General features: G+C 35.2%; 1 protein-coding gene across 9 annotated transcripts in view; it reads right to left on the bottom strand.

Moving 5' to 3' along the window:
- The window catches only part of AGFG1 (ArfGAP with FG repeats 1), an 81507-nt gene that overhangs the window by 20364 nt on the left and 34430 nt on the right, over positions 1-26713 (bottom strand). For 5 of the 9 annotated variants that reach the window (XR_009730721.1, XM_061386861.1, XM_061386848.1 and 2 more), the window contains exons 3-8: positions 12946-13061; positions 9368-9530; positions 8021-8174; positions 2668-2787; positions 1941-2012; positions 618-827 (exon numbers count right to left, since the gene is read on the bottom strand). Coding sequence is in view for 8 of the 9 variants with exons in the window: in XM_061386861.1 (XP_061242845.1) it covers positions 618-827; positions 1941-2012; positions 2668-2787; positions 8021-8174; positions 9368-9530; positions 12946-13061 (835 nt within the window). In the remaining variant the exon portion in view is untranslated. The remainder of the gene's footprint in view (positions 1-617; positions 828-1940; positions 2013-2667; positions 2788-8020; positions 8175-9367; positions 9531-12945; positions 13062-26713) is intronic. The other 4 variants (XM_061386871.1, XM_061386878.1, XM_061386897.1 and 1 more) reach the window with 2 other exon arrangements.

Genomic DNA, 26713 nt, shown 5'->3' with positions numbered 1-26713 from the left:
CACTTACTATGCGCCAGACGCTGTTCTAAATACCACTCATGCAGTAACACATACGACACAACTTTTTAAGTCGAATGCTATTTCTATTACTCTTGGAGGGGAGATGAGAAATCATGCTCAGAGATCAGGATGCAGAATCCAGTCTGAAAGCAGACCCCAGCTGTTCTTCTTACTACACTATGCACTTTGAGAGGCAAAAATACTAGCCTTACGACCATAACTGGGTATAAAAATACACTGCATTTAGTATTTAGTATTTAAATAAATACTAAAATAGTCATAGAAAATAGTTCACAATTAATACATCATAGAAACCACCAAATAATCCTCTAGTCATCTCTTGGCCTTTTTGGCCTTTAGAACAATAAAGCATGCTAAGACAAAATTAAATTTTTGTCAATTATTTTCTTTTAAATCTAGAAGTTTACAAACTAGTTTCTAGGCTTTCTACCGTGTGGTTATTTCGGATGCAAAATGTGCTAAATAGTCACGAACATTTAATGTAGATAAAACCTATACACAATGAAGAAAAGCATCCTCATAATTTAATAAATACAACCAAATGTAGAAGACTGCTTAATACCCAAATTTGTATTCTTTTCTTTAAAGCTTGATACCTTGCCCAGCACTGAAGATATTGTCTAAATTAGCAAGTGCCGCATATTTGTCTGTAGTCTGTAGACCAGCTTTGTTTGCTGAAACTTTACTAACAGCTGAAGCTGTTTGATGACTCTGGGAAGTATTGAAGGTTCCAAAATCAGCACTGGAGGATTTGGGGAAGTTATCAAAATGAGCAAAATTAGCATTTACTGATCCAGCACTTCCACCTGTAATAAAATAGACAGAAAACTTGAAACTGCTAGACTTGCCCAATATCCTTTGATAGATTATATGATCATTTCTTCCTAAACTAAGTTTCCTATAAGCAATCCTAAAATCTTAAAAGTAAAAACTGGCAAATGGCATTCAACTTGAATCATCTACACAGGACTATTCACAATGTGCAAAACTAGATTTTCAAAGGTCCTGACAACATACAGGTCAACAAGTTCCTATGTGTAATTGTGTAATTACCTATCCCGGAAAGAACACAATAATTCACAGGAGAGTCTCCCTGCTACTCAGTTTTATTGTACTTGAAGAGCTACTACTCAATTCCACATAATAATTTAATGTACACACAACACTACAAATTAAATTACAAGTAAAATTATGCTAACATATATTTCAAGGAAAAAATAAGAGCACATAATTATAAATAATATAAATATTACATTTTATCATACTAAGATTTTAAAGACTGTTCTATATTCTAAATCTTCCCTAACATACTACCAAAATACTAAAAAAACAGTATATATTCATTCTATGGTTCTGATGCTATACTTTTGACTGTTCTTTATACCTACACATTAGTTTCAGTAATCAAGATAGTAGATATATATGCAGTAACATGTATATGCAGTTATAGATTAAACTGAGAGCAACACGCACTTAACGGCATTTCAGAAACAGAAAGATTACACCTTATTAAAAAAAAAAAAAGCAACAACACTTTCCATCAATTAGTTGTTTATACATTCTAAAACAAATACATGTCTTACAGAAATTAAACTCTATTTGTTTTTGATTAAAACTAAATAATGTCTGTATTTAAAAGACTGTGATCTGTTAAAAGGAACTGGTGAACAAAGCACATACTAAGTTTTTAAAATCTGTATGAAGAAAGTTACTTCAAATTAATAAAAACAATTATTAAAGCAACTGTTACTGTACACTATTGTGTTCTCCGAGTTTAGCAATAGTGAGGAGAGTAAAAGTGTGAATTTATGGAGAATTATCATGAAAAGATGATTAAAATGCTATAACTGAAAAACCTATAAAATATACCATTAAACATACAAATTAGTAAAAGATGCCTACTTGACAACAGAACTTACTGTTGGAAGCCTGGAGAGGAAAAGCTGAAGTAAATTCACCAAAACTGCAGCTAGATGAAAGCATTCTAAATGCTGGACAGCCAGAAATTATGTAAATGATGAAATTTAAAGAAAGAAAAAGAAAGTTGAAAGAAAAGGCTTTAAGACAATACAGAGTTAAAAGTTGAAAGAAAAGCAATCAGCCAAAGATCTAAACAAAGGTTCAATGAGTTTCTGAAAATAATACAGTTTATGGGTAAGTATTCAATGTTTAAAGACCAATTCCTGCACAGAAAACTATTTGAAGTTTACCAAAGTGATTATTAAATAATCTACTCAACCAATTATTTTCTGAAGCTTGTTGCCCTGAAAATTACTTACATTTTTAGTTCTATGGAAGTAAATTAACTAGCTTCCTTTATTTAGAGCCTAAATTAAATCAAAACGTATTTTGTGAACCTAAAAAACTATTAATACTTTTATGTCTCCTTGTGTAAGAAATTTAAGAAAGATTCACGTGCAGGAAAAGGAGAACAGATGTGAATTAGACAAAACACTAGTGTCCAGAAAAACAAATAAAGAAAAATATAAAGATTTCAGGTTTCCCCAGAGCTTTGTAAAACAGAACTATTTTAAAACCAGATAATCACAGAATTTAAGTTTAGAATAATTTTCCAAAACTATATCTACAGAGTTGTATTCTATTTTTTAAAGTAAACATTTAATCATAATGCTGGAGAGGCTCTACCTGTAGTTTGGGGCTGAAAAGAAGAGTGACTTGCTGTGGGGAAACCTCCAAAATTACTCGAACCACTAGACTGTCCAAATGCATCAAAGTTTGCAAAATCTGCATTTGCAGAATTCTGAGCTGTAAATGGTAAGGAATAATACATGTTAATGAATATGAAAACTATAAATGAAAAATATGATAAATGAGTTTAAGAATTTTATGAAAGTTTCCATGTTTCATAACTTAAAGAAAATTCATTTAGAAATCAGATTTTAAGTTCTACAAATGTTTATTTCACCCAATCGCAAGCAATTCATCAAAGGGCATCCAGTACAATGATAAATTTGTACACAAATAGCCTTTGAATGGCATCACAAATAGTACTATAAAGTGACTCTATTAAAGGAATCTCTGAATTAACAGCACTAAATAACACAAGTTTCAGTAAAGCAGAGAGATGTGGGATACAGGATACATTTGGAAAATTGAGATTTAAAATGGTGATTCACCAGTTACATGAATCATATGAAAATGGCTTGATTACATTAAAAATTTTTGTTGTTTTTAAGCTTGCAACTATGTTACATCATAGCATACTTTAAAAAAAAAGCAAGTATACAAAAAGATGGACATGATCATCAAATAAACTGAAGAAACTCGTATTAGCCTGTCATTTTAAAACACATATTAACTTAAGAAACAATAAAAACTAGTAAAAATTATACCATAAATACACATCAAACCTACTGAAAAAGACCAACTGGCTTTTCCCAACTGGTAACCAATCTAACAGCAAAGTCCTAGGCTTCTATAAAGTTAATATGTAAGGTAAAACAAGACTTTTTTAAAGGCCAAAACAGATGCTGGATAAGATTTTTACAGAGGATAAGATAAGAATAAGAAGTGGTTGATATGCAGGAAAGTGAATGCTAAATGGATGAATGAAAATGAAAAGAATGTCCAACAAAGTGAGTGAGCCACTTTAAATACCTTGGCAGGCAATTCTATTTCTAGGCAGTTTTTGTAAAACTACTACAAATGAGCATACAGCTAATTCTAATAGCTAAACAATGTATTTTTTACAATAATGAAAAATTAGAAACTCAAATGGCCAGTAATTAGGGATTACTTAATTAAGGAAAATCACACGATGGAACATAAATGTAGCCATTAAAAAAAATCATGTAAAGAATAGTTAGCCTTATACAAAATACTTATAGCAAAGTCAACACGATAAATAGGTTAATAAATTCCAGATATATCTTCATGTGGTAATTTCGTTAAACATGATATCATGTGCATACAAAATCTGTGTTTTAGTTCAATGGAAGTAATGAGATTTCAGGTAGATATCATGTCCTGAACTTGCCAAGCTTTTTCAGTGAGTCTGTACTCTACTTGGGCTTCCCTGGTGGCTCAGAGGTAACAAGCCAAAAGAAGTCACTAAGCAAAAAAACTGTCTATTAACAAAGTAAAACATTATTCTAGGAAGAAAATCAGCAAAACTTACAGCATCTCCTGTAACTGCTCTTTTTTTGTTTTTTGTTTTTTTTTTTAATCTAAATGGGTATGGTAATGAGCAGGGGGACATGTACATAAAGAAGATCAGACCCCCTTTTCCTACACATCTGTGCCAATCTACCACTTCTGACATGTGGAGTGCTATCCCACTTTGCTCTTGAAAACCTTTTTAAAACCAATTGTCTTGGCCCTCAAATACCACACAGAAGTACCTAAATTAAAAGACTGCTTAACAACATAAATTCTGTATTTTCTGGACTCCCTACATTATTTTGTCTGTTTTTACTTAATAAGATAAAATTCAACTTTACAGGCTGAAATTTTACTTTCCTCAAAATACATATAATAAAAAAATACTAATAGATTAAAAAATGTTTTAATTAATTTCTTGAAAAATATTTTGAAACAAGTATCTACACCAGTTTAAATTATATATAAGGTTAAACACAGTTTACTGACACATTGCTGACAACACCATAAGCAAGTGCAGTTTAGTGAAAAGGGAATCTAAGGTAAGAGTCAAACAACTCCATCTTAACATAAGAAATTGTAAACCCTTGGATTAGTCCCTCATTGTTCTGGTGCTACAGGTATTCTTACTAACAATATGAGAAGACTCATTAGATGGCCTCTACTAATAAAACCAACACTATGATTCTACAACTTATAAAAAAAATGAATAATTTATCAGCTTTAAAATGCTAATCCAAAGAAAATTCTAAAAGACAAATAAGTTTATTAAGGCGAAAACAGATAATACAACTGTAAACCAAATGAAAAGAGAGCATGATATACGAAGTTCTCAAATTCAGAGTAGATTATATTCCAAAAAGCAAGTTTCCAAGTTTTTGGAACCCTTAGCTATTCGGTTGAGAACAACAAATGAAATACATCTGTCCCTTGTAGAAAAAGGAATGGGTCCCTAAGCTAGTTTGTGGCTTATAATCTCAAATATATATGACTATGTAGTCTATAATAATATATACTGAACATTTAACATATTTAGAACATCATATGGGAAAAACTTACATTTCACATGCTTTAAACATAAGGAAAAAAATTAGTTCAATGCTATCCATTTTGCTAATCAAGTCTATTTTATCATATCTATAATTTTCCAACCAGAGCACCAAACGAACTAATCAAATACCTATTCATTACAACAAAACAGGATTTTGTAATACTTCTATCAGTTCTTATTTGTAGATACTGAATCTACTCACTGTTTTCAACAACTTTTTACAGTACATTTTAAAAATTATGTGTTATGGAATGAAACTCTGATAAACACAACTTTGGAATTAAACACTGATAATACAATAAACAAAAACTATCTAGAACCTCAAACAACTTCTACACAAAGAAATCCAGACTAAAAAGAATGTGACAAAATAGTAAAGAATGCTTTTTATATACTCTTATTCAAAAAGTACAAAAGGGTCAACTCAGTTTAGAATTTAAGGTACTAAGTCAACGAGCCTGAATCTTGCCCAGGGATGTCTTTACACTTCAGTGAGCAATACAGACTCATGTAAAAGGAAAAAACAAAATAAAAATGTAGAGACCAGAGGATAGCAGCCAGCAACTCTCATCAAATCCAGATAACAGACTTCATTCCATCTATACAATATTTTAGATTATTTTCATCAATTCCTAACATTTAAAGAGAGCATTTCAACAAGATTTCTTGCTTCTCTTAAAAGAATCAATATATTAGGAACCCTGAGCCCGCATTTCCACGTGGCAACAGGAGATTACAGAACATCCGCCTCTGAAAGGGGCACTGTGGTCCCTTCCACAGTGCACTACACCACTCATCTGTGTTAAATGGGTGGCAAGGCGATTGAGTTTGACATCCCTCATATAAGAGGTGACAATAATCAGTGACAGTTTACAGTTTTTGTGATATGTTTATTACCAGGTAAGATAACTATTACATTCCATAGTAAATTATGTTTCTAACTGCCATGTATATTTCCGTAGAAGATGACTTTTTCTGAACATAATACTGACCCCATCATCAATACACATCCACACACACTAACTCAGCCAGAATGTTCAAACGAAGAAGGGTAAAGACTTCTGGTTTTTAAGCCATTAAATTGTCTGTAAAAGAACAGGATTTCCTATAAAATAATGCTAGCCAGATTGGCTTATCTGAATAATTACTGTTTGCCATTAAAGGTTCCATTTGTCACATCAATCAGTTCAGGAGAAAGTTTTCACCCAATTATTTTTTTTTTGACATGAGAATTTCAGGGCAAGAATTCAGCTATCAATGAATTTAAATCTGCAAACCATATATGAAAAAGTAAAAATTCAGAGTGCTTACAAAGGTTCTGGGAAAAGATATTTCAGATTGAACCAAGACATTGGCTTACACTTAAAAACTACGTAAGGTAAAAAGTAAAAGACGGCATCAACTATACTAGAAGGGAAAATAAATAACTAATTTTATTAGCTTTTTCTTAAAATATCCATATATATTTTTTACACTCCTGGAATCAAATAAAGTAAGAAAAGAGTAATCTGAGTGGTCCTTTGTAAAAACAAAAGAACTTTAGGCTAAAAAATTATTACTCTCAGACAACCTGACCTATTAAACTACTTCCTCACAGACATATCTGTCCTCTACTATATTTCTGTCATATGTGGAAAAAAGACAAACAATATTTAATATCTTCAATCTGATAAAATCATACATTGCTATTTTTTTAACATTTATATGTCACAATTAAATAATGACAATTATTTTCAAAAAGCATTTTAAGGGAGTTATTGAAAACATAAGGGTAATCATGGTATAAATCAGTCCGTGGAGTACATTGACTTGTCTCTTTTTTTGCTAATATGGCTACATAGAAAAGTGTAACATTAATCCCCTGACCTGCAAATATTCACAAATTGCATTCAGAGACCAAACATACACACACACATGGAACATGAAGTAAGTTGAAAATTTCTAAGAGTTTGGCAGCTACTTATCTATCATTTCAAATTATATCTCAATAAGCCTAAAATTGAGATAAGTAGAATATTCATAAGTTACAGAAGCTTCACTCTCTATTCATTGATTCTTCCACCAACTCTTTTGACCATCATTCAAAAAGCAAGAGGTAAGAACAGAGAGCTGGAGCTCCTGTCTGCTCAGAGAAGAACAACTGGCTTCCCGCCTGGAGGATGAAGGGGAAAGATTCTTTTCAGTCTCCTGGACTTCTGCTACTTGGCTAATATAAGAAATGGAAAATGTACCACAGTCCCAACAACTTAAGCTTCCTGATTTCTTACCCTTCTCAGTATAATCTCTCTTGAACGAAATCTTCATCCTAGGATCTCTTTTTAAAGTAAACACATACAGACACAAACATACATAAATCACACCACAACTTCCTTCTGTAGCATAGTCTTATAAAATGTTTTTATTGATATTTAAAACAAAAATTCCTTTAATGCTTGATAGAAATGTGGCTGAAGGTTTTCTATAATTTTCCAAATTATCTCAAACAGCGTATTTTTTGACACATATACATAAAATAATTTGTACCATTATTATCCAACTATAAGCCAGGACATGAAACTGAAAGGAAAAAAAAGGCAGAGAGCATCACAATTTCACAGGTGAGTAAAAAGAAGGTAAAGTAAGTCCCAAAATACAAATAGGAAACCAATTCAGTAAGTACTGGCTTTTGTCATGTTTATAAAAGAGTGAAATACATACATGCAAAAATATGTCTCAAATTATCAAATAAAACTGCTTCAAAATGACCAAACGAATTCTTAATTTAGTGCTCCACATTTAATTTGATGATTATTCAAACACTGGAAACAGCTGCTAGGAAAAAACACTTACCTGCGTGACTGTTGAAATGTGCAAAGTTAGCAAAATTGGCTGTAGCTGTTGACTGAGGTGCTGTAGCAGCAAAGATGTCTGAGCCAAGATCACTTAAAAGGTCAAACTGCTTCTTTTCCTGCTGCTGCGCTTGGGAGCGACCTACAACAGGGGACTATAAACCACATATTAACTACAAAGAGCTTCCAGTTAGATTTGCTAAACGTTTATAAAACTACTTCCAATTCACCAAACTTAAAACAGTTCAAAGATTATATAATCTACCTAGAGTTTTGAATAAAAAAAGGTAAAGTGAAGAAGCTCAGTCGTGTCCGACTCTTTGCGATCCCACGGACTGTAGCCTACCAGGCTCCTTTGTCCATGGGATTTTCCAGGCAAGAGTACTGGAGTGGGTTACCATTTCCTTCTCCAGGGGGTCTTCCCAACCCAGGGATCGAAGCTGGGTCTGCCGCATTGCAGGCAGACACTTTCACTGTCTGAGCCATGTTTTCTGAAAAGCACAAATTTTCAACATCTATGCCCATAATTATCTTTTAAGTACAGAGTCAAGAGCAATGAAGTATAATTACAGTAGTTGTTACACCTCAAGACACAAAACAGACTTGTTGCTAACAGAGTATGATGATAAGGCTTTCACAGAACAAATCTTTTATCCAAGGGAAGAGTACAATATACTGACTTTACCCTTCTCTTCATTTTTTACTCAAAGCTTTGGTGAAAATGGAGCAATTTATCTAGCTGCCCTAGTATATGCATTTTTTAAAAGGGCGGAATTTAATTCAAATAATAACATGCTTCAGAATCATTCTTATGTAAGACAGACATAATGCCACACAGTAACAGATTTGTCATAACTCATCTGACTGTCATGAACTATAGAAGCATAAACTCTAGACACCAACTGCTGAAAAGACTTCAGTCTACTCAGTTTTTTAGAATAAGTTATGTAATGCAAAGCTACCTACATTTCAATGATAAACATGTTTCACCATCAGGATGGGGAAAAAATTCTGTGCTTGAAAAATCCTTTCCTGTAAAAGTATATCACAAAGGCTATACTGTTTTAAGTAACTCTGATGGTCACCACAGATTCATGTTTTACCACTATATGTTACATCTATGACAATGCTCCTGAATACCTTTACAAACTCATATTCGCAATAGCAAAACCCACAAAAATAGACACACTGCAACCACTTAACCAAGTATCTTTTAAGGTATTATAAACCATTAGGACATAATGCTACTGGTATACCAGTAGCATTATGCAACTGTCTTAATTCCCAAATTCATTGTACTCAATCCTCCTCACGTAGAAGCTTCTACAAAGACTTAAAAATGACTCACCTGACTAGGTGTGCCCTTATTTAAGTGCAGTGCTGGTGCTGAATCTCCTAAAAGAGATTTCAGTGGTTTGACCTCAGGTGTGCTGCTCGTGCTACTGGCAGAGGACCCTGAAATAGATGCATGGACTGACGCCACCACTTTGGCTTGTTCTGGTGGGACATACCTAAAACATATGAAAAGTTGAGGAGGCAGTTAACTAAGGAAGAGGTAGGGAATACTAAGCTCAAAAAGCTTAACTCTATAATTCTGTACAAGACTGCTTCATTATTAATCTTATTTGAAAACCCTGTAAGAATTGATACCATAAGAGTACACTTAATTAAAATATTCAGAGAAAAGGTAATAAAACAGCAACCACAAAACTTGCTTCAATTATTTACTTACAGTTTTTCTAAGATAACAATATTAACTGCTTTTTAAAAAAAAGACTTGTAGTTCATCAAGTACTGTAAAATCATAAATAACATTTGAAAGCTGAGCAAAAGGAAGGAAAAATATTTATTATGTTACAGTTAATAGCCCAAAATATAAAGGTCTATTACAAATCTATAAGAATAAGATTAACTACTGAATTTTTAAATGGACAGAAGACATTCACCAAGAGAGACACAGAAATGAAAATATTTTTAACCTAATAAAAATTTAAATTAAAATGACACGCATTTGGTCTGAGTATAAACTTTACAAATTTTGTTACTCTCTATTAAAATACTCTGTGCCCCAGAAGTACCATTTCCAGTAACCTATCCTTAGGCAATAATTGGGTTAAGTGTAAATAAATGTATGTTACCACAGCACTCTTTAAAATTTCAAAAAAACAGCAATAAACCAAAATTCATCAGGAGAAAAATGCTTGAAGGGTTATGCTAGTATCTATATAATACACAGCTGCTCTGTCTTGACATGGAAAGATGTTCATAAGACCTTACAGGTCTTTTAGGTTTGACTCCAGTCACGTAAGGATTCATGGGGTGAAAGGAATAAAGGAAAGAGAGAGGGGAAGTGAGAATACAATGCCCATATATTGGCAGTGCTGTCTCCAGGGCTGGCATTCTTTGAAAGCTCTTGCTCACAGAATTTCTGGGTTTGGTTCTAACTACCTCCCTTCCCCATATCACACAGATGGGAGAAGCAGAAAAGCAGAGTTTTTCTACTGTGTTCCACATGTGTGTGCGTGTGTGCTCAGTTGTGTCTGACTCTTTGCGACCCCATGGACTGTAGCCCGCCAGGGTCCTCTGTCTATGCTCCAGAATCAGAGTTCAAATCCTAGCTCCATCACTCAACAGATGTGAAACCCAGGGCAAACAACTTCAGCACTCTGTGCCTCCGAATTTTCTTCTAAAACACTAAAATATGGTTACTATGAGGTATAAACAAATTAACATTTACAAAGTACTTATACAGTGTTCTGGTACACAAGTCTTGGCTATTATCAAATTATATAACAATCACAAACAATAAAACTTCAGTTTTTTCAGTATATGGAAGAGATGAAAACAGGAAGTTACATTTTCCGATAGTTTGGCTTATCAGTAGTGATGCCAATTTCTGAGAATAGCCAAGCCTTTTTAAAGCATAAAATCAGGTAAGAATCTTTGGCTCAAAGGCTTATATAGTTACAAGTACAAAAGCTAACTAAACATGTACAGCATAGGAAATGAGCTCAAAAACTTGTTAACAGAATAATTTCAAAAACCCTTTAGATGACAGCACCAGTCTCAATGTCTTAAGTGTAGCTGCCCACATTGAGGGTTTTTAGGGAGGCTGCATTTGGATAATGCTTATGTCGCAGAGAAGGAAATGGCAACCCACTCCAGTACTCTTGCCTGGAAAATACCATGGAGCCTAGTAGGCTCCTCCGTCCATGGGGTCACAGAGAGTTGGACACGACTGAGCGACTTCGCTTTCACTTATGTCGCATTACAAACCCACTGTACCACCCACTATGTACATGTCACAGGTGTGCAGGAACATGAGTTTAAAATGCAAAAGTCCCAGCCTACCTGAATGCTGTCACTCCCTCTCCCCTACCCACCAACTGAAGTTTGTATTTATCTTACTCTTATTACTATTCTGTTTCTCAGGACAGAAAAGATAACACAAATTATAATAATTATTTGAGGTTTACAATTATTTGGTTATGGTCTGAATAAATAATTTTTATTATTTTATTTTGTGGCTGTTATCACTAATGCAGAGAGAGGGGACTTCCGGTTTTAATTCTATCAACTCTTATTCACACACGCTTTCCTCTTATCAGCTGAAGGTAAAGCATTTGAAAACCCAGCTAAGTTCTATTCAAACTAACTCTGAGCTGGTAAAAGTGAAACTTGAGAAAATGAAAAATTAGGCCAAGGCTATCAAGGAGAAAGGTCTTAACTACAGGATAAAAGGTCTGGAAATTTAGAACTAAAATGATAAAAAGATAATTATATGCCTCATTTTAAGAGAATTATTTATGGCACCATGTTTTTACTATCACTTCATCTTCCAAGTTTTTTTTTTCTTTCCTGAACTAAAATCTTGCTGTTATTTTTTCTTCTATATTCATACCTAATGTTTCTAGTAATGCTGAATATGAACCTGGCAAAAATTAGTCTCCTCCAGAGAACAGTAAGAATACAAAGTTCACAGAACATACAAATTAGAGCCACTTCTTTCTACTATGCTCACCCAATGGAGGTGGAGATACCTCACTCATAACCACAGCAAGTATTCCCTCAACTAGAACAGTTGGCAAACAAGAGGCCATTACTTCTTCATTATCCCTCTATTTATGATTCTCTCTCATCTTTTTAACCTCTCAAGAAGGAAAATACACACTACTGAAACTAAAATACACACACTAAAGAAATAACCAAGAATTCATCACTAATGAGTCTTAGTAAGCTGACTTAAATTGTTCTCATACAGCTAAAATGAAGAGCTCAAAGTAGCTGAACATTAGTTCTATGAATATACCCTTGCTCTGCTTTAAAACACTTCACTAGCCACACGTACATCTGTTTTAACTCCTTTTCAAAAATTAACATCTGACAGATCTAGTTTAAAAAGTATAAACACTTCCTTCTTAACAAGGTAGAAAAATGACTTCTTGGGTGGGTAGTTTGAGCAAAGAGGGATATTTTGAGCAAAGAATTATTGTAACCTGCAATTAAGTGAAAAGACTGCTTCATGAGTGCTTTAGCGCAGTGCTTACTATATTAAAGAAACTAAAGAAACACATGCTAAACGAAGGAAGATTTTTAAGAAAGGAGGTTTTACATGACTATAATGTCTAGAGAAGCTAACAGGGGTAGTAAAGGTCTAGAAGGAAGAATCCCCGACTTCCCAAAAAAAGGTAAGAGGCCTGGTGGTGACAAAAAGGCTACTGCCAGGCACAGATGAGTTACGACAAAGCAGAATGATTTCCATTTTATTGGAAATCAAATCCAATAAAAGCCAAAGTATAATGAGTATCTACCTACTTCCTTATTTCCTGTCTACCTACTTATTTCCTTCCTTCCTGTTATACTAATCTTACCCATAATTAATGCAATCTGGGGAGCCTTTGCTCTAAATAGAAACTATTCACTCACCATCTTTTCTTTTCATATTTTTCTTGTAGGAACTCTTTCACTTTTTGTGGATCCCTGAAGTCTGGAATTGCTGAAGATCTATCATCAAATAATCCTAGCCAAATCTGTTTACAGACCTTTGGAAAGAATTACAAAAACAAAAGAGTTAAATTCAACATCTTAATGAAATTTTAAGAGATAATTAAGATTCATTCAGAAAGCTAACCTACTTTAATTTTAATAATATTGCTTTCAATAGGATATTAATCACAATGAGCAATGAAGAAGCAACAAATGAAGGAACTAAATTTATTTTAATGTTATAGCATGCAATAAAGTCTTATCAACAGCATCACAAAGACCAGCTCCTCAAAGGGAAATAAATAGTGAAACGGGATCTAAGAGGACCTCAGATTGTTTGATCTTAGAATAATCATAAACTGTAAATCATTAGCAAAGTCATGTAACCTTTATGAACCTCAGTTCCTTCACCCCATAAAACAAAGGAATTTGATTAAATTAATCTCTTAATTAATTGATCAATCAATCTCTTAAATCCTTGACAGGTTTAAAAATCAACCAAAAAACAAATAAAAAGTACTAGAATCATATATAATTTGCTTTTAAAGTATAAGAAAAATACAAGGCAGCTATGACTAGCTTTATAACTGCCTCCTATACTTTTTCCCCCCCTAATGGCTAAAAAATGAGAGAGATTATCTAACTTTTTAGTAAAACTCAAAGAAACAAAATGATGCAGTACTCAAATAGGATACAAAGTATAAAGAGAACTGTACAAAAAAAGTTGATACAGTGTGCTTCATCAAAATTTAAAACTGTTGCTCTTCAGATAAGGCAAGCCACCAACTGATAAAAGGAAGTTACAATATGTTGAAGAGTGGATAGAAAATTTGAACAGACACTTCATCAGAGAAGATATACAGATGGCAAATAAGCAGCCCAAGATCACAGGCCATGTAGAAAATGTAAATTAAAATAATACTGAGCCCCACTACACAGACACCCATACAAACCACCAGAATGGCCAAACAGACTAAACCAAGACAAAGCGAGGCTTTTTTCATGAACTATATCAATCAGAAATGTAATGGAGCATAAGTTCCTGCATTTGATCCCCAGGACCCGCACCAAAAAGAAAAGTAATGGAGAAAATGCTTTATGAAGCTTCCCCTAGAAGAATTTTCCTTTTCTCCTCTAAAGATCATTGTTTAACTCTCTTGTGCCAGTAAGTTTTTTGATACAGAACAGTTATTTCTGGACGTTCTTATAAATAAGTGTATTATTATTGAAATAGTTGGTGTTTTGACAAGTATTTATTACGATAATCCAGAAATAACTACTCTACCCAACTCAAACTACACAGAATGCTTATTTCTGAAATAACAAAGGTTCTAGCCAAAAAAATTAAAAATGACTGGCCATATCATATGCTGGTGAGAATGTGGAACAACTAGAACTCTCAGGAATGTAAAAATGGTACAATCAGTTTGGAAGATAGTTGGCAGTTTCTTAAAAGTTAAACATATACCTACCATGCAACCCAACCATCCCATTTCTAAGTAAGTACTTAACTCAAGAAATATAAAGGTACATGTCCATGCTCAGATTTGTACACAAATGTTCACAGAAGCTTCATTAACTCCAAACAGAAAACAATCCCAATATCCATTAACAGGTAAGTGAATTAATAATTTTCGAATATTCAAGTTAGATACTTGAATATTTGGCAATATAGATACTTTATTTGGCAATAAAAATGAACAAATTATTGACACAAGAAACTACGTGAATATACCCTCAGTTATGCTGATTGAGAGACATCAGAACCCCCCACAACAAAGTATACATAGTTATGTATACATGCATAGTATACATATTATGTAATTCCATTCATTTAAAATTTGAGGAAATGTAAACTTATCTATGGTGACAGAATGCAGATCAGGGGATGCACTATGAAGGAGCACAACAATATTCTTGGGGATGATGAAAATGTATGTTATCATGTTACTATAATGATGGTTCACATATGTCAAAGCTCATTAAATTGTACATTTTAAATATATACAATTTATTATAATTACTATTCCTCAGTAAAGCTCTAAAAAACAAGTCCACAAGTTTCCAAAATTATATTACTTTAAAGAACAACACTGTGAAAAGAACACAGTATATAACTTCCAAAGCTTAACAAAATTTTGAGAAATCAGAGATGGAAAAGCAGTATCCTTCTCTAGCTTACTTGCATGCTCACTGAAGTAGATGCAGGAGAAATAAAGACAGGAAAAAAGCAGTCACCCTTCTCCTCTCCTACCATGTACCCCAAGCATGCTTCAGAACATTTCTTGTGGTTCCTTACTACTCTGGGCTCAATACAAATACTATAAAGTCATTACTTAAGGCAGTACAACAAACACAAAGGCAGTCTATTATAAAAACATTTCCGTGGAAAAGCCCAAGAAGTGCAAACACTCAGGAATGGTAACGCAACTTACACCGCAAGTACTATATAAACCCTATTAGAGGACCAGCTTCTCTAATAAATACTTAGCTACTTAAAAAAAAAAAAAAAAAAGGATCCAAAAGGGTACCTGCACCCCAATATTCACTGCAGGAGTGTTTACAATAGCGAAGACATGGAAACAACTTCAGTGTCCATCAGCAGAGGAATGGATGAAGAAGATGTGGTGCATATGTATAAAATGGGACACTATTCAGCCACACAAAGAATGAAATAATGCCATTTGCAGCAATATCAATGGACCTAGAAATGATCATACTAAGTGAAGTAAGTCAGAGAAAGACAAATATTATATGATATCACTCATATGTAGAATCTAATTTTAAAAAAAAGATGTAAATGAATTTATTCACAGAACAAAAACAGATACTGAAAACAAATTTATGGTTACCAAAGGGGAAACTGTAGGGGAAGGGGGAAAAAATAAAGAGCTTGGGATGAAGACACACACACTACTATATACACGATAACCAACAAGGATCTACTGTATAGCACAGGGAACTCTACTCAATATTCTGTGACAATCTATGTGAGAAAAGAATCTAAGAAAAGAAAAATACGTATGTGTGTGTATAGAATCATTTTACTGTATACATGAAACTAACACAGTGTTGTAAGTCAAGTATACACCCAAAAAATTAATATTTTTTAAAAAGTCCACACGAGACTCTTCTCAACGAGAAACCTATAATGATTCTCCCAAAATGTAATTTAAAAATTTTAAATTCTATGGCTTTAAAATTACATTTATAAAGAAATAACTGGTAGCTCCTAATTCTTTTATTTAAAAAATTTCCAAGTGAGAAAACAAGACATTTGCTCAAAGACTTATTAAACTTCAATTGAAAGCATTAGCTTAGGATAATTTATGACATTTAGTCTTTGTATTCCAAAACCCCTATTAACTAACGCATACAGTTTTTTAAACTAAAAACAATTAATGAATAGCAAATAATAAAAATACAAACAAAAAGGAAATGGGTTAAAGACAGATCATATAGTTAACTGTCTTGGCATTCAACATGGTAACACAGAGCAAAGACAGAGTGCCTGATGACAAGTTCTATAGATACCTGAATTAGCAGCCTGTCACTCAGGGCTTCCCAGGTGGCAATAGTGGTAAAGAATCAGCCTGCCAATGCAGGAGACATAAGAGATACCTGGGCCAGGAAGATCCCCTGAAGGAGGGTATGGCAACCCACTCCAGTATTCCTGCCTGGGGAAAACCATGGACAGAGGAGCCTGGCGGGCTGTAGTGCATAACGTCGCAAAGAGTAGGACACAACTAAAGTGACTTAGCATGCACGCATGCACAAGTCACTCAAAATTTCATACTAACTGCCAGAGGGTCTGTTCTTTCTCCCTGACAGGTCAAACTGGTAGGCAAAATCATGAAAACTCACTGCCTCGGTCCACCACAAATTCATGCTATCTTACTATCAAAGCTCCATGATGTTGTTGTGTGTGGTCACTCAGTAGTGTCCGACTCCTTGCAGATCGGACAGGCTCCTCCATCCACTGGATTTTCCAGGCAAGAAAACGGGAGTGGGTTGCCATTTCCTTTTCCAGGGGATCTTCTGGACCCAGGGAATGAACCTGGGCCTCCCGCATTGCAGGCAGACTCTTAACTGCCTGAGCCACCAGGGAATCCCTTGACACTGACGATGTTGTTAGTCAGCTCTTATTTCTGACTCTGCTACCCTGCAAAGGCTACTTCCTGTATTGCTCAAAATTCTAGCTATACCTGCCACTCATGGCAGTTGATTTCTTATTCAAGTGAAGTGACTCTCAAAATGGGATCCTCCAATCTCTTGGACTTGGCAGCATCAGCATCACCTAAAAACTTATAAATGCAAATTTTTAGGAGCCACCCAAGACCTGTGAAATCAGAACCTCTGGAGGTGGTATGCAGCAATCTGTCTTAGCAAGCCCTTCCAGTGATTGTGAAATAGGCCAAAGTTTGAAAAACAAGCCTTTAGTAAAATCTAGGCCAGCAGATGGAAACTTCCTTCCATACGAATACTATATATAGTTTTCAGCATTTCTCAAATTTACTTAGCCATTAAATCTTTTCTTGGGCGAGATTCATGAAACAAAGACAGTATTCCAGAGACACAACTGGGAAAATGTCACAGTCCTACCTCCTTTTGATCCATTCACATTTTAATCCCTGAAAATGGCTTCTGCTCCTATCATTCTCCTGGAAACTGCTATTTCAGGTTTGTAGATCTTCTGATCATGAACCTATTGTGAAGTTGCTCAGTCGTGTCCAACTCTTTGTGACCCCATGGACTGTAGCCCACCAGGCTCCTCCATCCATGGAATTTTCTAGGCAAGAGTACTGGAGTAGGTTGCCATTTCCTTCTCCAGAGGATCTTCCCAACCCAGGGATAGAACCCAGGTCTCCCACATTGCAAGCAGACGCTTTACCATCTGAGCCACCCAGGAATCAAAACGCTGCACACAAAGTTCTCTTTTCTCCATGTTTGTTTTGGCTTTTTTTTTTTTTTTTTTTTTAAAGAGTAAAATAATGAATACCTTCAACTGAAAAGAGAGGGTTTCTGAGTTGAAGGAATAATGAGAGCGTGAATAAACTACAACTATCAGACAGCATTAAGGTTTTAAGGTACAGGTATTTAAAGTGAAATTAGTCAAAACAGTTTTGTGTTTTCCTCCAGGCTCATCTGGCTGTTTAGGTACAAAGTAGGTAGAGTGCTGGCTTTAATCAGCTAAAATACAACAGGTGTTAAGGGAGTGGTTATAACAAGAGACCTACAGACCATGGAATCAAAGCTAGGTTAAGAAAAACGGAAACATGGTAAGAATGATGCACAACGAAGAAATTTAGCATCAGTGGACTGGAGGTCTTAAAGGTTATCCTAGAACTCTTGGAGTCAGAAATTAGAGGGCATGAGCTGGGAAGAGAGGAGCAGTGGTGGTCAGAAAACAGGACACTTACACTTGAAATCTAAGAATACAGTTACTGATATCTAAACTAGAACAAAGGATTCTGGACACAAATAGCCAAAGAATTCAGGAGGCTGAGGTATATTATGTGGACACTGGGACTGCCAGAAATGATTAGTAGAAAAAAAATACTCATCATGTGAAGTGTTAAAACATATACTGAATGAGAGGGGCTGACTGGTATGACAGAGCATGTGATAAATTCTACTGACAATAACATGGGGCTGGGGGCCTTGAAACATCACTGAGGACAAGGAGGACACATGAAAGCCATCATTTAAAAGGCTTCATACATGATGAAATTCGTTTTGATGATCTCTTTGGGGAGATGGATAATTAGTTTTAATTACAGAATAATATGGTAGGTGTGGCAGTTATGAGCCTAGTTGAGGAAACCAGATTGCCTTAATGTGAATTCCAACTCGGGTGGGTAAGAGAACTTGCTTCATTGAGATGCTGGACGAGTTAAATGAGTTAATATGTTTTCCACTCAGAACAGGTATATACAAGTGGATTTTAAATGGCATTAGCTATTATTACTTTGGTGCCTAGTCTCTTATGTGGTTTGCAGTGGAGTGTTATGGGGTGACAAAGTAAGCAAGGATTGGAAAGCAGAGGTCTTACCAGAAACGCAGCAAACTATGGGTCTCTCATTCCTGCTGCAGACAGAATCAAAGTGGTCTTAACGGAACAATCACCCTCTTTGAACTTCTAGAACACTTTGTACCTCTCACAAGAAACTTACCACAAACTGCCCTGTATTAGGATTACTATGTGTCTCATCTACTTTTGAATTCCCCATAATGCTGAAACAATGGGTTGTGCCATACTAAGGGTTCAGTAGCCAGGTTGATAATATTAAAACCAGACCTTTTGGAAGAATTAAACATAAAATCACACATCAACCAACGGAATAAATTCGTGAAATTGTCAAAATAATTTTCTCCCTTATTCTACTGCTAATCCACTTTAGAATTGCAATCACGATAAACACTGAAAGAATCTAGAATATTTCAATGTATATTTATCAGTCAGGGTCAGCCTTAGGAAACAGATGACACACTCAATTTGGGTAATCTGAGAATTGCAACAGACTGTTTAAAGCCGAAGTAGGCTGTCAGGAAATCACCAGTGAGAGTATAGTGTCCCAGGGTTATTACCAACAGCTGCTGCTGCTAAGGTGCTTCAGTCATGTCCGATTCTGTGCGACCCCATAGACGGCAGCCCACCAGGCCCCTCCATCCATGGGAGTTTCCAGGCAAGAGTACTGGAGTGGGGTGCCACTGCCTTCTCCGTTATCAACAGCAGGGCCTGCCTATCACCACCTACTGGCAGCAAAGGGAGGAGGAGAGGAAGTGGTCTCAACCTTAACTTGATGGGAGCTTTGACCTTCAGTGAAGAGGCAGCCAGGCTACAGAAATCCCACACTAAAGAAATTAAGAAAGTAAATATCCTAACCTTTCCCTTCTTCCTTTCTTTGATCTGCTAACAATATTCTCCATCAGTTAAACCCTTCCAGGAGACAAGAAAACCCACTTGTGTACCCCGACAAACCAGGTGCTTGGAGACATAACAGGGTTAAAAACTAGGGCTAGAAGGGCAGATGAAAGATATACAGCACTGCACGTAAATCACGTAATAAATACATGCAGTGCAAGCAATTTAACAAACAATTCTGAAAACCAAAAATACTAATACTAATCAATACTAATAAATCAAATACTAATTCTCAATTACTCACATATAAAAGAAAGAGTTAAGAAAAAAGTGTTGCATCAGGCAAATAGATATGACATGTTATAGTTTTATAATCCCTTCAAGGACAACACAATAAAGAAACCTGCTTCAATGGATACTGACCTTTATTCAGACAACCTCAATATTTTCGTAAAATAGATACAAAGAATAAACAATGTGACATGACTCTACCTGTAACCTCTAGGTCCAAAGATACAAAATAAGGAAAATACAGGAAGATGTTCTGGAATTACAGAAACTTTTGTCATTAAGCCAATCTACACATATCAACTAGAGTTCAGTTTTTTTGGGTTTTTTTTCTGCCCCTTCTCTCCTCAGTAGAGAGAGGATTACTGCCTCCTTCTTTTAAGATACAATTACAGCAATTAACAATACTGCCTATAAAATACAGGAACAAATAATAGGAGACTTAAAGAACTGAAAAATTCATGAGCATAATATCTACTTTTGAGGAGCAGAAAGAAAAGATTAACAGAAATAATTATGAACAGGAAACACTGAAACTCTCTAGTGAGTTACCATGGATCTACACAAAGTCTGTCAGCAACATATCATTTTGCCCTAAAAGGGACAGAAAGTAAGGGTTTTGGGGGCCTTAGTTTGTCCTAAAAACTCATAATCAGAAAAAAATATACTTCAAATATGTGTCATGACTTAAGTTAAATACTGGGGAAAAAAACTACATTATTAAAATTTCCTATACTCACCCTGACTATATGAGCATGACTATGCTAATATTTCTAACAGGTATTTCTCAGTAACGGCCTATCTATAAAGGATTTATACAAACTAATAATGCTTAAAGAAATAATAACACTATCCATATGCCTTATGTAAAGATACAGATAGTCTTGCATTTATATAAATCCTTTTAGGATCATGTGGTATATTCCATCTCAAAATTTGGTTTTAAAAAATCTTTTAGCAAGAATTAGAACATATACACCTGAGTCACTGAAAACAGGCACACACAAGCTCTATGTGCAGACCACCAGGACACGAGACTTGTGAACCAGATATCTAAATGGGTAGGTGAGGGAGTATCAGATTAAAGACATTGAATCCAATTTATTTAATCCCAGTTTGTTGTTGTTTTTTAATTTAAGCAAAAACTGCCTTATAATGGCTTCCTTAGCATAGGAATCAAATTCTTCGTCACCACCTATTTAGGTCCCAAAGGATCTAACCCCTGATTAACTCTCCAAACTCATCTTACATCATCACTCTCTCCAGCCATAAAGTCTTTCCTGACCACCAATTCCAAAGGGGCAAATTCCCCACACCAAAACACATACAATATTATCACAATGTATTATTTATTTAATACCCTTTATCTAACTTTTAAATGTAAATTTCACATGGCAGGTGCCTTCTCTCCAATTCATCACCATTTATTTGTATTCTCAGTGCCTGCCAAACACAGAGGAGCCTCTGAATAAATATCTGGTGCATGAATGAAAGCAACCTCCTAACAGCCATGAAATATAAGTACAGTAGAACTTTTTTTTCCCTTTGTTCCATTTGAAATACACATGCTGACCTAGAACATTTAGCGTACCAACTTACGAATAAGTAATAAATACACCAAACCAAATTCTCAAATCAAATTTAGGCCAGATGTTAACAAATTATACCTCTCAGGCTAAATCTGGCCTATAGCCTGCATTTACAGCTGAAGTTTCACTGGAACACAGACACGTCTGCTCGTTTATCTATTGTCTAGGGCTGTTTTGCTGGGTAGCTGTAACAGGCACTGTATGATCTAAAAGCCTAACATTTACTATCTGGCTCTTTAAAGAAAATGTCTGCTGACCCCTGAACTACTTGCAAGACCCCTGGACTTACTATGATACTACCCCAGTATCCAAGAATAACAAAGATTTAAATAAGACAATAAATAAAAGCCTGTTTTTGAGGTATGAGTTAATGTACATGGGGAATAACAGAGATGAAAATAAAATGAAAGAAGTCTTTCCCTGGAGGAAGAACTTTCCAAGAGTGAGGACTATCTAAGGACCAATTTATTATATACACCCACTCACTTGAGAATAACAGAGAGAGATTAATGGGTATTTCACACTTATTCTCAAAATAACTGATAATCACAAAGAAATAGAAAAAAGAAGCAAATACTAGGACATCAAAAAGAAATCAAATGAAGCAGAAAGACCAAACTTAATTCCAAGTGTCTGTGGGTTCTGAAGGAGACCAAGAGCTCTAATTCACCAAGAGCTCTAATTCAGACACCTACAGTAGAGACTAAGTAAGTAAGTCAGCGTACAAACCTCACAGCACACTCCATGCCCTGTTCCATTTAATGTTTCAAATGTCAGAACCGCATTCCAGGTAGGCTGCAAAGAATCAAAACTCATCCACATTTGATCAGATAAAACAAGTTTACTCAAAGTGAACAGTAGCTCTTAAAAACTTTATGGGAACCTGGGCTGCAAACAGGAAGTCATCCAGGGCCTAGGCAGTCTGATTACCTGTTTCCTAAGGAGAGTGAAAAAGTTGGCTTAAAACTCAACATTCAGAAAACTAAGATCATGGCATCTGGTCCCATCACTTCACGGCAAATAGATGGGGAAAGAGTGGAAACAGTGTCAGATTTTATTTTGGGGGGCTCCAAAATCACTGCAGATGGTGACTGCAGCTATGAAATTAAAAGATGCTTACTCCTGGGAAGTTATGACCAACCTAGACAACATATTAGAAAGCAGACAACAAAGGTCCATCTAGTCAAGTCTATGGTTTTTCCAATAGTCATGTATGGATGTGAGTTGGACTGTAAAGAAAGCTGAGCACCGAAGAATTGATGCTTTTGAACTGTGCTGTTGGAGAAGACTCTTGAGAATCCCCTGGACTGCAAGAAGATCCAACCAGTCCATCCTAAAGGAGATCAGTCCTGGGTGTTCATTGGAAGGACTGATGTTGATGCTGAAACTCCAATACTTTGGCCACCTGATATGAAGAGCTGACTCATTTGAAAAGACCCTGATACTGGGAAAGATTGAGGGCAGTGGGGAAGGGGACGACACAGGATGAGATGACTGGATGGCATCACTGACTAAATGGACATGGTTTGGGTGGACTCCGGGAGTTGGTGATGGACCGGGAGGCCTGGCATGGCATGCTGCAGTCCATGGGGCTGCAAAGAGTCCGACACGACTCAACAACTAAGCTGAACTGAAGCCCTTCTCCATGCTCCCACTCCCTGCAAATACATAGTTTACACACATATGTCTCTTCCGTGCTCATGTTTAATCTCAGCACAATTTTTTTTTTCCTGTTTACTTATTAACATTGCACATGGCCCAAGTACATACTGCCTTTTTGGTTAAGTGACTTATCTTTTCAGTCCAGCCTCTGTGAACCTTAATTCAATTTCATAAAAGAGAGAGGATCTGATTAGTCCCTAGTCCCTAGGCTTAGGCATCCAATCAGTTGTGTGTTTTGTGGCTTTCCCAGCAGAGGGAGCCTTCCCGCATTTCTTACTTCAGTAAGGGGAGTATGAGCTTGGTAAGCAGCCCCTACCTTCTAAACCCAAGTTTATTCATAAATGTAATTTGTAAACTATAAACAGCTTTATAAATGTAAGATTCATTATATTAGCCAAGGAAAGTAGTCTGGAGAAAGATTATCAACTGCCCTATTTTATCAAACTAAGATGACATATGTAACTTACCCTGTATGTGTAACAAAACAGTCACCTGTCTTTTTTTATATGTCTTTAATAAGTTTCCATGTTTTAGCTAGCTAAATTTATCAATTTTACTTTTGTGATTTCTTCCATTGCTTTTAGTCTATAAATTCCTCATACGTTTAAATGTTAAAATATGTAGTCAGCTATTTTTTATTAATTTTACAGTAATAACTGCTTTTGTTTTTTGATGTTACCTACAAGTGTATACCTCCTTAAACACTATCATTTAGTTTATTAGTTATAAAATAATCTGTTTTACAGAGAAGTTGCAATTGTGGTGGAAAGAAATCCCATAAATGCTATTTACCCACAGTCTAACATCTGCTTTATCATTCCTCTCTCCGAAAAAATTTTTGGAACCAGTTAAATTATAGAAGTAAACCTTTTACCTCTAAATGTGTATCTCCTAAAAAAAGGACATTCTTTTATATAACCATAACACAATTATCAAAATCAGGAAACTAACACTTCATAATATTGTCTAATCCAAAGACTAACCAATTACCATAATAGTATTCTTTAATAGCAAATGGGAAAAGTTCTCCCAGTACAGTATCCATAACTGTCCTGTTTCGTTAGTCTCCTTTAATCAGGAACAGTTTCTTAGCCTGTTTTTGTCTTTAATGACCTTGACATCTCTGAACAGTATAAGCCAGTTATTTTATGTTTCTAAATTTAGGTTTCCTCATAATTAAATTTATGTTATGCATTTTGGGAAGGAATACCACATCAGTGATGTTGTTTCCTTCCCAGCACATCATATTAGGAAGTACATGATTTGTCCCATTCCTGGTGATGCTAACTTTAATCACTTGGTTAAAATGATACAGGCCATGGGACTTCCCTGGTGGTCCAGTGATTAAGACTGCACTTCCACTGCAGAAAGTGTAGATTCCATCTCTGCTCAGGGAACTAAGATTCCACGTGCCACGCAGTGTGGCCAAAAAACAACTGCAAAACCAAAAAAAAAAAAAAAAGATAGAGCCTAGATTTTTCCATAGTAAAGTCACTATTTTTCCCTTTAATAAGTATCTTATCGGGAAATACTCTGAGAATACTATTTGTATTTTTATGGCTTTCTTTATGGCTTAACTAAAATTTTTCTGGATTCTGGCATACCATGTCAGTTAACATTTTAACTGACTCTACATTAACTGAATAACCAACTCCTTTCACACAAGACTGAATTTTGTAATAACTTCATATACATATTTACTATATTTACAGGTCTAGGCTACCATGCCTTGTACTAGTTTCAGATTGCTGTAATTAATGACTTCAATTTTATATTACAAATTACTGCCTATAAACAGAGCTACATTTAGTATCTACTAGAGCCAATCCTATTTACTCTTCGCTTCATAAATTCTTTCCTGCTAGTTTTACTTTTTTGATCTTTTGAATAAACTTTAGAATCATTTTCTTAAAAAGGTAAAAAAAAAAAAAATTCCCACCAATGTTTTGGTTCCATTTGTTCTAAACTTAATTTGTGAAGGCTCTTAAAGCAAAGCGTTCTTATTCCCTAAGACAGTATGAATCTGATAAGCAAGCTTGCCAAGAAGGAAAAATTACCAAAGGTTTATGTTTCTCTCTCTACAGAGCAAGTTTTACATTTTTTACATTCCTAAAATATAACAAGAACACGGAGGTAAGCAAGGGAGTAGAATGGGCAAGACAGTCTGATATTTCATTTAGAACTGAAGATTAAGAAGTTTTATTCACTTGTCCTACGAAGTAAGAACTGTTCTCGGATTATCAATGGTTTAGGGACAGACAGCACCAGCACCAGAGGGCTACCTCCAGCATGAACACGACTCACCCATTGTTCAGCTTCATCTAAGGCTCAATGATAGCAACTGATTTAGATGGACACTCTATTGTCTGGTTGTCCTGGTGACTGAAGGCATGCATTTGCCAGGCAGCTGACTAAGGTTGGGAATGTAGCCGTTGGCAAAGGAACAGAGAGATGAACTGGGCCAAATGCAGAACAAGTCTCTGAAGTAAGCTTGATTTGTACCATATTCTACATAAATTAATCATGAGAAGAAGAAACATTTAGTTTTCTTGGAATATTTGCAAATAGATGGTTCACAGGTTAATATAAAAAGAGGAAAAGGAATATTTAGACAAAGCCCTTCTAAGTAAAAATGGAATCTGCAGAAGTGGTATAAGTTATAAATAGGTTTCCAAAAAGATTACCTAACTGTCCAAAGGGGACAACTGAACATCAAGAATAACTGCTACTGACCAAAATAAAGAATTTCACAGTGATACACACACACACATAAATACCAGCTACTTATTGTTGCAGATGTTACAGAACTAACTCATTTTGAAAACAGCTAAATATTGAGGGGGCTTCCCAGGTAGCACAGTGGTAAAGGATTCGCCTGCCAGTGAAGGAGACAAAGGAGTCAGGGGTTCGATCCCTAGGTAAGAAAGATCCCCTGAAGTAAGAAACGGCAATGAACTCCACTATTCTTGCAGGGAAAATGGACAGAGGAGCCTGGTGGGCTACAATCCATGGAATAGCAAAAAGTCAGACACGACTGAGCGACTAAGCACAACTAAGCAAATATTGAGGACCACAAATGGCTTTATTTATGTGCACTGTATCTACTGATATTTATAAGAAATAGTTTTAATGTATTTATTTTGACTCCTCAAAAGCTTTACTGAGATACCATATAATTCACCTATTTGTACCATTTAATGTTTTTAGTATATTCACAACAGTTGTGACACTATCACACCCAAATTTTAGAATATTTAATTAACATCACCAGAAAAAACCCCACACCCATTAGCAGTTGTGCTAT

The sequence above is a fragment of the Bos javanicus genome, chromosome 2 (genome assembly GCF_032452875.1).
Source record: "Bos javanicus breed banteng chromosome 2, ARS-OSU_banteng_1.0, whole genome shotgun sequence".
NCBI classification, from domain to species: domain Eukaryota; kingdom Metazoa; phylum Chordata; class Mammalia; order Artiodactyla; family Bovidae; genus Bos; species Bos javanicus.
This window is presented reverse-complemented; position numbering and strand designations above follow the sequence as displayed.